Source organism: Schistocerca cancellata, chromosome 6 (genome assembly GCF_023864275.1).
Source record: "Schistocerca cancellata isolate TAMUIC-IGC-003103 chromosome 6, iqSchCanc2.1, whole genome shotgun sequence".
In the NCBI taxonomy this organism is placed as follows: Eukaryota; Metazoa; Arthropoda; class Insecta; order Orthoptera; family Acrididae; genus Schistocerca; species Schistocerca cancellata.
In genome coordinates this window covers 114,859,863-114,872,097 of record NC_064631.1, presented here as the reverse complement: position 1 = coordinate 114,872,097, position 12,235 = coordinate 114,859,863, and the positions used below count along the sequence as shown (strand labels likewise).

Sequence of the window (12,235 nt, the reverse complement as noted above, 5' to 3'; positions counted from 1 at the left end):
TTTCAGGAATGGCAAGAGATTACGAAGTAGTTGACAAAACTGTAAATCCCAGCTAGATTAGAATAATCACTAAGTGACTTGATAATCAAAAAAATTTTATTTGTGACCATAAAAACTAGTAAAGTAAAAGTTGCTCTTACATCCCGTAAAAACGGGTCCAGGTAAATTTAGAATTCCAACCTGGAAATCTTGTAAAAAATCTTTTGACTAAACAAAGTCACCATCCTGCACAGTAAAAGTGTTGCAGGGATGAATGGTGCCTGACACAATACATCCTCAAGCATGTTCCTCCTAAAACAAAGAAACAGCTCCCAACAGCTGAGGTGATCTGCTGATGATAAAAGCATCAATGTCGATTTGAAAACCTGCTAAGAAGGCTCAGAACATCAACCTCCCTGATGATTAGATTCAAGTGCCAGTAATGATATATTTTTGTAATCAAATGAGAAGAAGAAAGTGGTGTTTATAGTGTCCCAAACTTTATGTCAAGCTGTAGAATAAGAATAGCAATCATCTTTGGGCTAGAATTGCGTGAAAATCAATTAATGATGGCTGTCACCATCCAGCTCAGCATGAAGACATGCTTAGTACCCTCGTTCTTAGGGCCCATGTCAATTCATACCCTAATAGTTTGCCAGCTAAGCTCACCATGAGGTTCCCTTTCAGCAGAATGGATATAATAAGAGAAAGATCAGATGCATGTTGCACTATTGACCAACTGTGAATTGGGTGACTGACGAAAAGAATAAGGTGGTGATAGGATGTACAATTTTTTTTGCCATATGCAGGTAGTACTTCTGACAGCATCAATCTTATTCTGAGGAAATATACTGTGAAGTGTTTTTTGTTCACCAGCTGAGAATAGAACCTTTTAGAGTCTGTAAAGGACGATATTGATTTGCATAAGTCATGTATCTAACATACCCCCTTGCAGCTGTGGCTTGTCATACATTGATCAGATCATCAAGACCGCGGAGGAGCAGTGTATAGAGCATAAGTGTCACAGACACTTACAGGAGTTTGGCAAATCTGTGACTGCAGAACATTGCCTAGATACAGCAGCACGGAGATTTTTATGTAAACTACCAACTACTTGGTAGTGTTATGAAGGATGCTGTTGAGATTAAACGAACAATGGGCTTTATAAGTAGAGAGGAGAGTTTTGTTTAAATTCTGTTTGGAAACTTGCTCACTCTGTATTTAAACAACAGAAGAACAGAGTTAGTGCTGCCTGCTCACCTGTTTTTGGTTTCTATTTCTCTGTCAATAATATCTGTTTTTGTCATCTTCAGTTCTTTGCTGTCACTAGTTTGTTTATGTGTGTGTGTTATCTTTTGGTTTCCTGGTTGGTGTAACCCCACCCATGGAGAGTTTAAGTTGCCATGCAGTCTCTCATTTCATTTGTGCCTTGAAAATGATGCGATGTTTGGCTGTTGAAACATTGGTGACTGTCCAGAACATTGGCTGGCTGCATTTTTGAAAATTATTTGATACATTGTAGAAGCTCTAGTTTCAAAAGTTCCATAATTTAGGTTATATCTACAATCTGTCTGTGACCTCATCATTTTTGGTACAGGAGGGGGGAAATGTGCAAAAGTATAACTTAAATTAAAAGTAGCTGATACTAAAGGGAATAAAAAGTACAATTAGAGCAACAAAATATTGATACCTCATTTTTTAGGACACAACAAGAAGATAGATAGTAAAATAAGGAACACATAACCAACTAATGACTACAATTACCTTGTGAAGGGGCAAGGCGCATAACAGAAATTACCTTATGCTTGTACTTACAAGTTTTTTTTTTTTTACTTTGAAGCACTTCTTCAGCAAGGGGACGACCCTGCAGAAGAAGAATGATTTATGGAAGAGTGCTAATAAAAGGGGGATGGTGGTTATTAATAACAACTACTCTGTCACCTTTCACCACTGTCATCCTCATCACTGAGTTTGGGCAGTACTAACCGCTAGGTACATATAGGTTAAAAAGAGTGTGTTTCATTCATCTACATCTACATTCTGTAAACCATTGTGAAGGAGTCACCTGCACTCTTTTCCAGTCACTTGGGACTTTGCACTGGGCGAGATATTCACAATAAATGCAAGCTAGGTAAGAGGCCAATTTTATAGAGCACTTTTTGAAAAGCCGAACTGGGATTCCATCAAGACCTGGTGACTATTTTGTTTTCAACTGCTTCAGTTATTACTGTGTGCCAGGTATCCTTATTACTATGTCATCCATATGGGAGTCTGTCTGACAGTCAATTGATGCTATGTTTGTACATTTCTCCTTCATGAACGATTTCTTGAACATGAAATTTAAAACTTCAGCTTTCGGTTTGTTTATTTTCAAATGCCACACCAGATTGGTCAACAAGTGACTGGAAGGAAGCCTTAGACTCATTTAGTGATTTCACATAGGACCAGAATTCTCTTAGGTTCTCTGCCAGATCTTCTGCTAAGCTATAATGGTGGTAATGGCTGTATACTTACCACGTAGATCTTTACACAGATGCATGAATCTGTACTAATCCTTGCTTGTCATCATCTGCAAATTCTCTCTTGAACTGAGAGTGCAACAGTCTCCGCTTCTTCGGCATTTTCCAAATCTTGTTATTAAGTCGTGGTGGGTCTTTACCATCCTTAATCCACTTAATAGCCACATAGTGATTTAGAATCTGCTTAAACTTTACCCATAATTTCTCTACATCTATCGTACTGGAACTAAGTGATGCCCATTCACTGTCTCAGTGAGATGCTAACAACTGCTTATCTTCTGCTTCTAGCAGAAACTCTCTCCTAGCCTTCTTACCTGATTTATTAGTTCTTTCCCACTCAACAACATGCATAAGCTAAGGATGAGATTGGCAGTGGCAGATTGCTCTGTTAAATCAGCAAAATATACCATTGCAAGTATGAAACACAAGTTAAGAGGTTTCCCACAACCTTATACTTTCTACACTGTCCAGTCATCTTAATGTAACCAACAACCAAAAGCCTGAATGGCCAGGACTACTGCAAGACACACAGAGAGAAAGTCTAGGTGGTTTGGGAAGGCACCGACAGGGCTGTGGAGCCAGATTGACTCCAGTGCCGCGGCCAGCTGCACCTAGGTTTCTCAGTTGAGGATCCATGGTGCAAACAGCCCAATCAGAGTGATCCCACAGATTCTTGATTGTGTTCAAATCCAGGGAGTTTGGTGTCCAGGGAAGTACATTAAACTCATCCTCTTGCTCTTCAAACCGCATAAGTATACTGCAAGATGTGTGACAAGTTGCATTGTCCTGCTGATATTGCCAAGGAGAAACAAACTGGTGTTATGGTTGGACATGGTCCCCAAGGATACATATATATGCTTGTGTTGATCCACTGTGCCTTTCAGAATGGTGAGATCATCCAAGAAATGCCCTCCAGCCTGGATCTTTCTGATGACTGCTGCAGAGTGTTTGCTTTTCAGATGTTTCACACCGTAAATGCTGACTGCCATCTATGCAGTGTAGCATAAACTGTGATTAGTCTAAAAAGACCACCTGTAGCCATTCATTGAACATCCAGATGTGGTACTGGCAAGCAAATTTCAGCCTTAATAGCCAATGAACAGCAGCCAGCATGGGTGCATGAACCACGTGCCTGCTGTGGAGGCCCTTAAGCAGCCATTTTTTGTGAATGGTCATGGAGGCGACACTGTTGATAGTCCCTTGGTTCACCTGGATAGTCAGATGCTGAACAGTTGCATGTCTATTCGTCCCTAGATATCTCTGCAGCCGTCGCTCAGCCCTGTCTTCTGTGGTTCATGGTGCACCACAACTGGCTGGTGCCAGACTTGGATAGTGCCATTTTGCCATGCATGGTATATGACAACACACAAACAGTTTACAAACTTCAGAAATGCTTCCATCCTTGGCCCAAAAGCCAATGATCATGCCTTTTTGGAAGACAGATAAATTGCTCTGTTTCTGCATTATGACAATGACTGCGCTGATTTCTGTATCCCCCTGACGCGCTTTATATGCCTTCCACTGCTAGTGCTGACACCTGCCATCTGTGAATGGTTATAGAACATTGATGTCGAATGTAGGCAATGGTCACATTAATGAGACTGGACGACATATGCACACTTAGATATACTCCAAAAATCTCCCGGAAATGAGTAGCGAAAGAACAGACTTGTGAAATTACAGACTAGTATCACTAACAGAGGTTTGCTGCAGAACCCTTGAACATATTCTCAGTTTGAATGCAATAAATTTTCTCAAGACCAAGAAGCTTATATCCATGAATCGGTATGGTTTTCGAAAGCTCAGCTTAACCTTTTCTCACATGATGTAGTGCGGACTACGGATGAAGGCCAACAAATGGATACCATATTTCTGGTTTTCTGGAAAGTGTTTGACATGATGTCCTGTTGCAGGCTGTTATAGAAGATATGAGCATATGCAATAAGTTAACAGATATATGAGTGTCTCAAAGACTTCTTAAGTTATAGAGCCCAGTACGTTGTCCTTGATGATGATGATGATGATGATGATGATGATGATGATGATGATGATGATGTTCACTGGGGACAAGGGTTTCATCAGGAGTGCTCTATAGGATTCAAGTGAGGACTCTGTGCAGGCCAGTCCATTACAGGGATATTGTTGTGTAACCACTTAGCCACAGGCTGTGCATTATGAACAGGTGCTCGATCATGTTGAAAGATGCAATCGTCATCCCCTAATAGCTCTTCAACAGTGGAAAGCAAGAAGGTGCAATAAACATCAGTGTAGGCCTGTGCTGTGATAGTGCCATGCAAAACAGCAAGGTGAGCAAGCCCCCTCCATGAAAAATACTACACCACTGCCTCTGAATTTTACTGTTGGCACTACACGCTGGCACATGACGTTCACCGGGCATTCACCATACTCACACTCTGCCATCGGATTGCCACCTTGTGTACTGTGATTCGTCACTCCACACAGCATTTTTCCACTGTTCAATTGTCCAATGTTTATGCTCCTTACACCAAGCGAGGTATCGTTTGGCATTTATCGGCATGATGTGTGGCTTATGAGCAGCTGCTCAACCATGAAATCCAAGTTTTCTCACCTCCCGCCTAACTGTCATAGTGCTTGCAGCGGAGCCTCATGCAGTTTGGAATTCCTGTGTGATGGTCTGGATAGATGTCTGTCTATTACACATTACGACCCTCTTCAACAGTCGGTGGTGTCTGTCAGTCAACAGACGAGATTGAACTGTACGCTTTTGTGCTGTATGTTTCCCTGCCTGTTTTCACTTCACGATCACATTGGAAACAGTGGACCTAGGGATGTTTAGGAGCGTGGAAATCTCGCATACAGATGTATGACACAAGTGACACCCACTCACCTGACCACGTTCGAAGTCCATTACTTCCGCGGATCACCCCATTCTGCTCTCTCATGATGTCTAATGACTACTGAGGTCGCTGATAAAGTACCTGGCAGTAGGTGGCAGCACAATGCACATAATATGAAAAATGTATGTTTTGGTGGGTGTCTGGATACTTTTGATCACATAGTGTAAGTGAAACATGTGACTGGTAACTGAGAGGTCATGATAACAAATCCTAGCTGGACTACAGAAATCTTCGGTCTCCATTTAATATAATCTTCACCTCTTATTGATGTGAAGAGGTGCCAGAAATGGCACAGGGTTTGAATCCCACCTTAAACTGTAGGTCCCTCTTTCCCCAGTAGAGTTACCAGGGTACATTGGAGACACACAAGTCACTGAAGTGGCATCCAATTGAAAGACACAAATCCAGCCATTGAGCCAAATACTATTATTATTGTTCTGAAAGGGATATGTTTCCAATTTCAAATTTTGTTTTCTTGACTGTCAACAACTGGGTGAAACCAAGTGAGATTGAAAGGGAATATGTACATTAGTAGATTTTATTTTATCAGTGATTGAATTTTGGGTACTGCAGCTACATCCATCCAAGAATATTTGAGCAACAGCACCAGTAACTATGGTGATCATCAAATAGCAAAAACCATGAACTCCTGACATTAAGAACAAGGTACTTTTGTTAGGGCTTGTTTGTGTAGGGATATCTTTTTACCATATTGTTGTTTCGTATGTTTACAGGTCTTTGATATCCTTTGTGATGTAACCTAGTAAAATCTAATTTCTTTTCAGGCTGTGATACTGTGGTGGGATGTTTTGATTCTCACTGTGATTGTAATGTGTGGTAATTATTGCTTTTTGCCCTCACTGGAACTTATTGCCAGCAACAGAGAATATAGACTGCAATTATTCCCAACAGCGCTTCCATGTCTCTTATCAATGGAGAGATGGAAAGATATTTTGCCACAGGTAAAGTAACAACAGTACATATATAAGTCTCCTTAGAAATGAAACAATATTTTTGTCAGTTATTCTAAATGACTTTTCTGCTTGTAATGGATATCTGGGGATCCTGGTTGATGCAGGAATAATTTTGGTAGATAATGTTTTGCATATTGTTGCAGCTAATGTATTTTTGAACTTCTTTATCTTCTTTCATCTCACTTTATGCGCCAAGAAATCTTCAGAAATGTGGATTGACTGAAATAAGGTAAAGAATACTGCTCCTCACAACAAATCTGACACTAGCTTCATGTCATTTCATTGCCCTCACTATATGCACAGGAAAGACCCAAAACACATGGTCAGTTGGGAAAATATATTATTGAATAGAAGATTTAGTGAGCTGATTTGGCTAAATTTTCTTCAACTATTATTAATTTTAGTCTGTCTGTGATATTAAACAAGGTAATTTGATTCACTCGGGCCAGATATTCTATGTATGTTCATACTGTCCTGTAGTCAAGAGCCCAGGTACTTATTACTTTTTACAATAGCTACTGGAGAGAAAGAAAAACAAAAGGCAAGCAGCTGAGTTCTTCTTACCAATGGGCTGTGTGTTTACATTTTGTGGAAATTTCTCCAGTGTTTGGAGAAGACTGTTTCCAATGCCATGTCATGTTCAACTGCTTAAGAGAGGTAACTTTAGTCTTGAAGGTGCACTATTCTTAGATCATCGATCAGTGGTCACTGAAAGAATGGTGCTGTGCTACAAAAATTGTTTGAGGAAGACTGGTATGTGTCATACTACTAAATAGAAAAATACTTGTGTCTTTCTGGCCCTACAATTTATGCCATTCTGCTAAACTACATTAAAGTGAGAAAATTTGTTATGAGTACCATACCCTATGATACAGGAACATTAAGAAAAACAAAAAATCCCTCATTTTGCTACAGAACTAAAACACTGTTATATGCAATAATTCCTAGATTTATTAATTCAGTATTTCCATCAAGTCGCCAAGTAAGAAGTAGATATTTGGAAATTGACAGTCTATAACTCCAGTATGTTGATGTCATAGAGGCACCTAGAACCATCCATGTGAGATAGAGATGAGATAGATAGTTCCTACAAAATGAGAAAACTTCTGTGTATTGGTCAAATATCTCTAATGACTGTTTAGCTGCAGCGATCTTCAAAATTCTGTAGCACATCCTGTAGCCCTGATCTTGCTCCATGTGGTGTTTTGTTCCCATAAGAGAAGTCTTGTTGAAAGAATAGTGATTTTCTAAATATTAGGGCTGCTAGCAAGAACTGACAAATGTTACTAACTAACAGAAGATGAACATACAATTGGTGCTGAAGAATAATGAAATACATAGTGTAATGGATTTTATTTTTATTTTTTTCTTTGAAAAGTAATATGAACGGCTTTATATTGTAAATATCTGCAGTTGTCCTTTGCATATGTACACTTGTCAAAAGAAGACAGCAATCTTTGTGTTGTAAGAACAAATTAATTTTATGAGGACTGTTATTCCCACATAGTAAATGGGATTTGACAGACTAGAATCCACATAGAAAGATGATTAACAAAAACATGGATACTTGAATATAATTTTAGTTTATTTCTTATGTTTTACATTTTCTCTGTTTTCAGATGTAGGTTTCTGTTGCATGTGTACAGGTTATTGAAGACTTTTGTACTTGAATAAAAAGTTATGACGACTGAAACCAATGTGTAAAGTTTATTTGCATCTCATGTCGTGGGTGTTAGTCACAGTCATTTTGTCTGTGACAGTTTCTTTCGAATGCAGTGGAAAAGAATACTTCATTTGTCACTTCTTCTACAATTCATCAGAATATTTGGGTTCATAGATGTAACTGTTACACAATGTTTGTGTTGAACGGATCTTGACATTGTCTCTATACAGATAGGTGAAAGTTGTCTTGTAAAGTTAATGCTTTGTTTCAAATAGAAATGGAAAACAATAACAGCATACTATAATAAAAGGAATGGTGGCTTTTTTCACTGTAGCTGTCTCCCGTCGTTAGTGAATTTGTTGTCATTAAAGTTTACTGAAGTAGCCAGCAGTGGCTTCTTTCTTCGTGTTAATTAACTGCTGTGCAAAACTTAAGGATGAACGTAATTTTGACATGATGTGTTACTGCCAAGTAATATAGCATGAGGAAACTTATACCACACATAGAAAGAACTGCTACAGTATAGAACAAAAGGTAACTGAAAGAAATAAACAATGAGATGAAAAGAAATGACACTTTTCTTGAAGGATAGTAATTACACTGTAGTCATTGGACCATGATTAATCATAGTTATTTCAGTGTAATTATTGTCTTTGAATAAAAGTGTCATTTCCATTCGCACATTGCGCATTTCATTCAATTACCTTCTGTACACTACTGTAGCAGTTCTTCCTCTGCAAGGTCGAAGTTTCATCAGGCTATATTATTTGATGGTGAAACATCATGCAACAATTATTTTTGTCTTTATGTTTTGCACAGCATTGTATATAACTTGACTCATTCCACAAATCCATAAAAGCTGCACCTCCAACAGCGAATCCTGTTATAGTATAGCACTATTGTGGGCTCAGTCTGTGATGCATCAGTAGCACATTACAAGTTAAGTATTAACCATGTGTTAACTTGTTAATTTTGGCTGCAAGAATTTTTATCACTTGAACACAGCTAAAGAAAAACTTTAAATTATTGAAGAAGCAGAGAACATTGGAAATCATGCAACAGGAAGAAAGTAAAATATGAGGGAGGGTTGTATTCATGACTAGCAAAAAAAAAAACTAAAATGCGGCTTCAAGAAATGAATGATCACTGGGCTTTTCATGGCCAAAAATTGAAGCAGCTGGACCTCGATAAAATGCTATGTGATTATGTAGATGAAAAGTGACAGTATGGATGCGTGATGACTAGTGAAATGTGCCAACTCAAAGCATTGGTTTTAGCCAAAGAACTGGGTATTGCTGGTTCCAAAGCTAGCCAGTGTTGGCTATCAAGATTTTTCAGTCAAAATGGATCGAGCTTCCAGAGGAACATTACCACCTCTCAATGGCTTCCAGGTGATTTAAAGGAAAAAGTAGTGAATTTTCATTGGTGCATCATAAATTTGTGCTGCGAACATTCCTGTATATTATCGCAAATTGGTAACATGGATCAGAAGTCAGGAAAGGAGAATCCAGCATCATGATACAAACTGGCAAAAATGAGAAGGAAAAGTGTACAGTAATATTGTTTGTAACTGGTGATGGACAAATGCTACTACCTTACGTGATGTTTAAAAGGGAAACTATTCTGAAAATATTAGTGAAAGACATATTGGTGAGAGTGAATCTTGTGGTTGACTGGGTAATGCACGTTGGGCAACGTCAACCCAGTGGGTTACTGAATTTATATAACTTGTTGGTCCTGGACAGCTTCTATGGACATATAATTGAGAAAATGTAAGACACGTTACATACAGAAAAACTGACTTGATCATTATCCCTGTAGGTCTAAGATTAATCTTGCAACCACTTGATGTTTGTTTAAATTGGTCATTTAAAGCTGCATTTAAACCGTAGTATATACAATGGGTGACAGATGAAAACTACAAGTTCATGCTGAGTGGAGAAACCAAGTGGCCAGTTATATGCCAGATTTGTGAGTGGGTGAAATGTGCCCGGGTCTCCATTCTGCTACCACTAGAGAAAAAGAGTTAAAATAATGTGGTATTATAAATACACTGGACAGAACTGAAGATAATGTGCTATGGGAAAATGGAATGACAACAATGATTCTTCCTCTAGTGATGATGATAAAAGTGATGGCAAATAGAATCATTACATTATAATATCTTTTGTAAATAAAATACAAATTAAACCAGTATTTCTTTTTTTCCTCCCTTAAAATTAGGGTGTGCAGATTATTTGATAGCAAGTATTGTTCACATATATATGGGTCATTTTGTATGTTTAGCATGCTCTTTTTGTTTGACGAGCATATGTCTAGAAGCAAAATCTTTGAGTGCTATAACCATATTCAGTTTATGAAATAATTTCATGACCATTCAGTGAAAGAAATAATATTCTTTAAGATATATAAATGTGATATAAAGTTTAATATTAAAAATATTTGAAATATAAAATAGAATAGTTTATTACTTGTATATTATGTAAGCAGTTGCTATTTATGCAAATTATTTCTATTCCATCTCTTAAGAAATTGCTGCTTTCATAAAATGTGATTAATGCAATATGGATCAGTGCAGTAGCAGTTTCTTGACTAGCTTGCTAAAATTTCTTTCGCTTACAGTCTATCGGCAGGAGTACTTTGGGCTTATTTCACAATTGTGAAGAGTTTGGGGAAGGCATGGGGATTGGCCTTCCACCAAGATAACACATTCAGAGTGTCATTACTTCAACCATGCATGTTCAGATAGCTCTGGAGTTCATCTTTATATTTAGAAGTTGATGACCGAGCGAAGTGGTGCAGTGGTTAGCACACTGGACTCGCAGTCGGGAGGATGACGGTTCAAACCTGCGTCCAGCCATCCTGATTTAGGTTTTCTGTGATGCCCCTAAATCACTTCAGGCAAATTCCGGGATGGTTCCTTTGAAGGGCACAGCGGATTTCCTTCCCTAATCTCATGGGACTGATGACCTCGCTGTTTGGTCCCCTCCTCCAAATCAACCCATCAACCTTAGAAGTTGATGAACACCAGCTCTGGAATTTCTTTAAAGGAGAGGGCATGTAATATTGTTTCTGTTTTTCCGCAACTATGCTATCTAGCTTCTGATAATAAGTATGTTATCCACCTCCTCCACCCCCCACCCCACCCCACCCCTCCCCTTCCATCTCTTAACTCAGTTACAGCACTTTGTTGAAACATGGATGAAAAATTTAGCCATATTATGAAAGTCTTGTAGTTCATTAATGATGTACTATTTTAGGAAGGTTTCTGCACATCCTTTCAGCAATTTTGTTACTGCATTGTTATCTTCACTTTAGTGTGAGTCTGGTAACCTAAATGCCCACAGCACTACAAAAGGTAGGGTCAGTTTTGTTTCACCATCCAGGTCATTTATGGCTCCTTTAAAACATTCCAGAAAATCAATTATGCAATACATTACATCAAACTGATATGAAGATATCATCCCCAGTTTGTTTTTCTCCAGTAGCAAATCCTAATTGTCACATTTGTGTTAATGAAATGATTTCAACATCATGCAGATGCTGTTCCATATAGTTTTAGCATGTTGATGTAATTTTCTTTTTAATCCTACCACCAATACAGATATTTTCGTATTTTGTACAGTTTTACATATTTTACGGATGAAGTTACGAATTTTAGGCACTCTCCACTAAGGAACTTTTCATTCAACATGTACATTAATGCGGTGTTTATGCAGTGCAGTGCACTGCACTTGTCAGACGTGTGATGTCGAAAAGTTTTCTTTTTGTTCAGCCCTTGATCCATTGCAGATGTGACTTTCTTAATTCCAGAAGAGTTACTGTGTATCTATCTCTGACAGTGTGGCATATAACTCCATAAGAATATGTGTATTTCATTTTATAAAATCTTTAAACTTTGTTGTGAGCAGTACATTGTTTCTCAGTTCCCACATGTCTTCAGGATCTTTAGTAATACTATATTTGACTGTAAGATAGTAAGATAATAATTCTGATCAATATCTTACTTTACCGTAGGCACAATGTCACAGCTCACTTCATTACCTATATTCTGAATATTTTGAGATATTATTCTTGTAGAAAGCAAAATATCTTTTTTATTCACTTTGCTGTCATTGTCATCAGTGCCAGTTAGTTCTTGGGTAATATTAATAAACTCATTGACACTGACAATGTTAAAGTGATGTGTATACAACACACACACATTAGCCTGCACTTGCC

At 38.2% G+C, this 12,235-nt stretch overlaps 1 protein-coding gene across 4 annotated transcripts in view; it reads left to right on the top strand.

Annotated features, from left to right (window-relative positions):
* LOC126190640 (focadhesin) overlaps positions 1-12,235 on the top strand; it is a 262,444-nt gene that overhangs the window by 232,785 nt on the left and 17,424 nt on the right. For all 4 annotated transcript variants that reach the window (XM_049931059.1, XM_049931061.1, XM_049931060.1 and 1 more), the window contains exon 18: positions 6,163-6,339. In XM_049931059.1, coding sequence (XP_049787016.1) covers positions 6,163-6,339 — 177 coding nt within the window. The remainder of the gene's footprint in view (positions 1-6,162; positions 6,340-12,235) is intronic.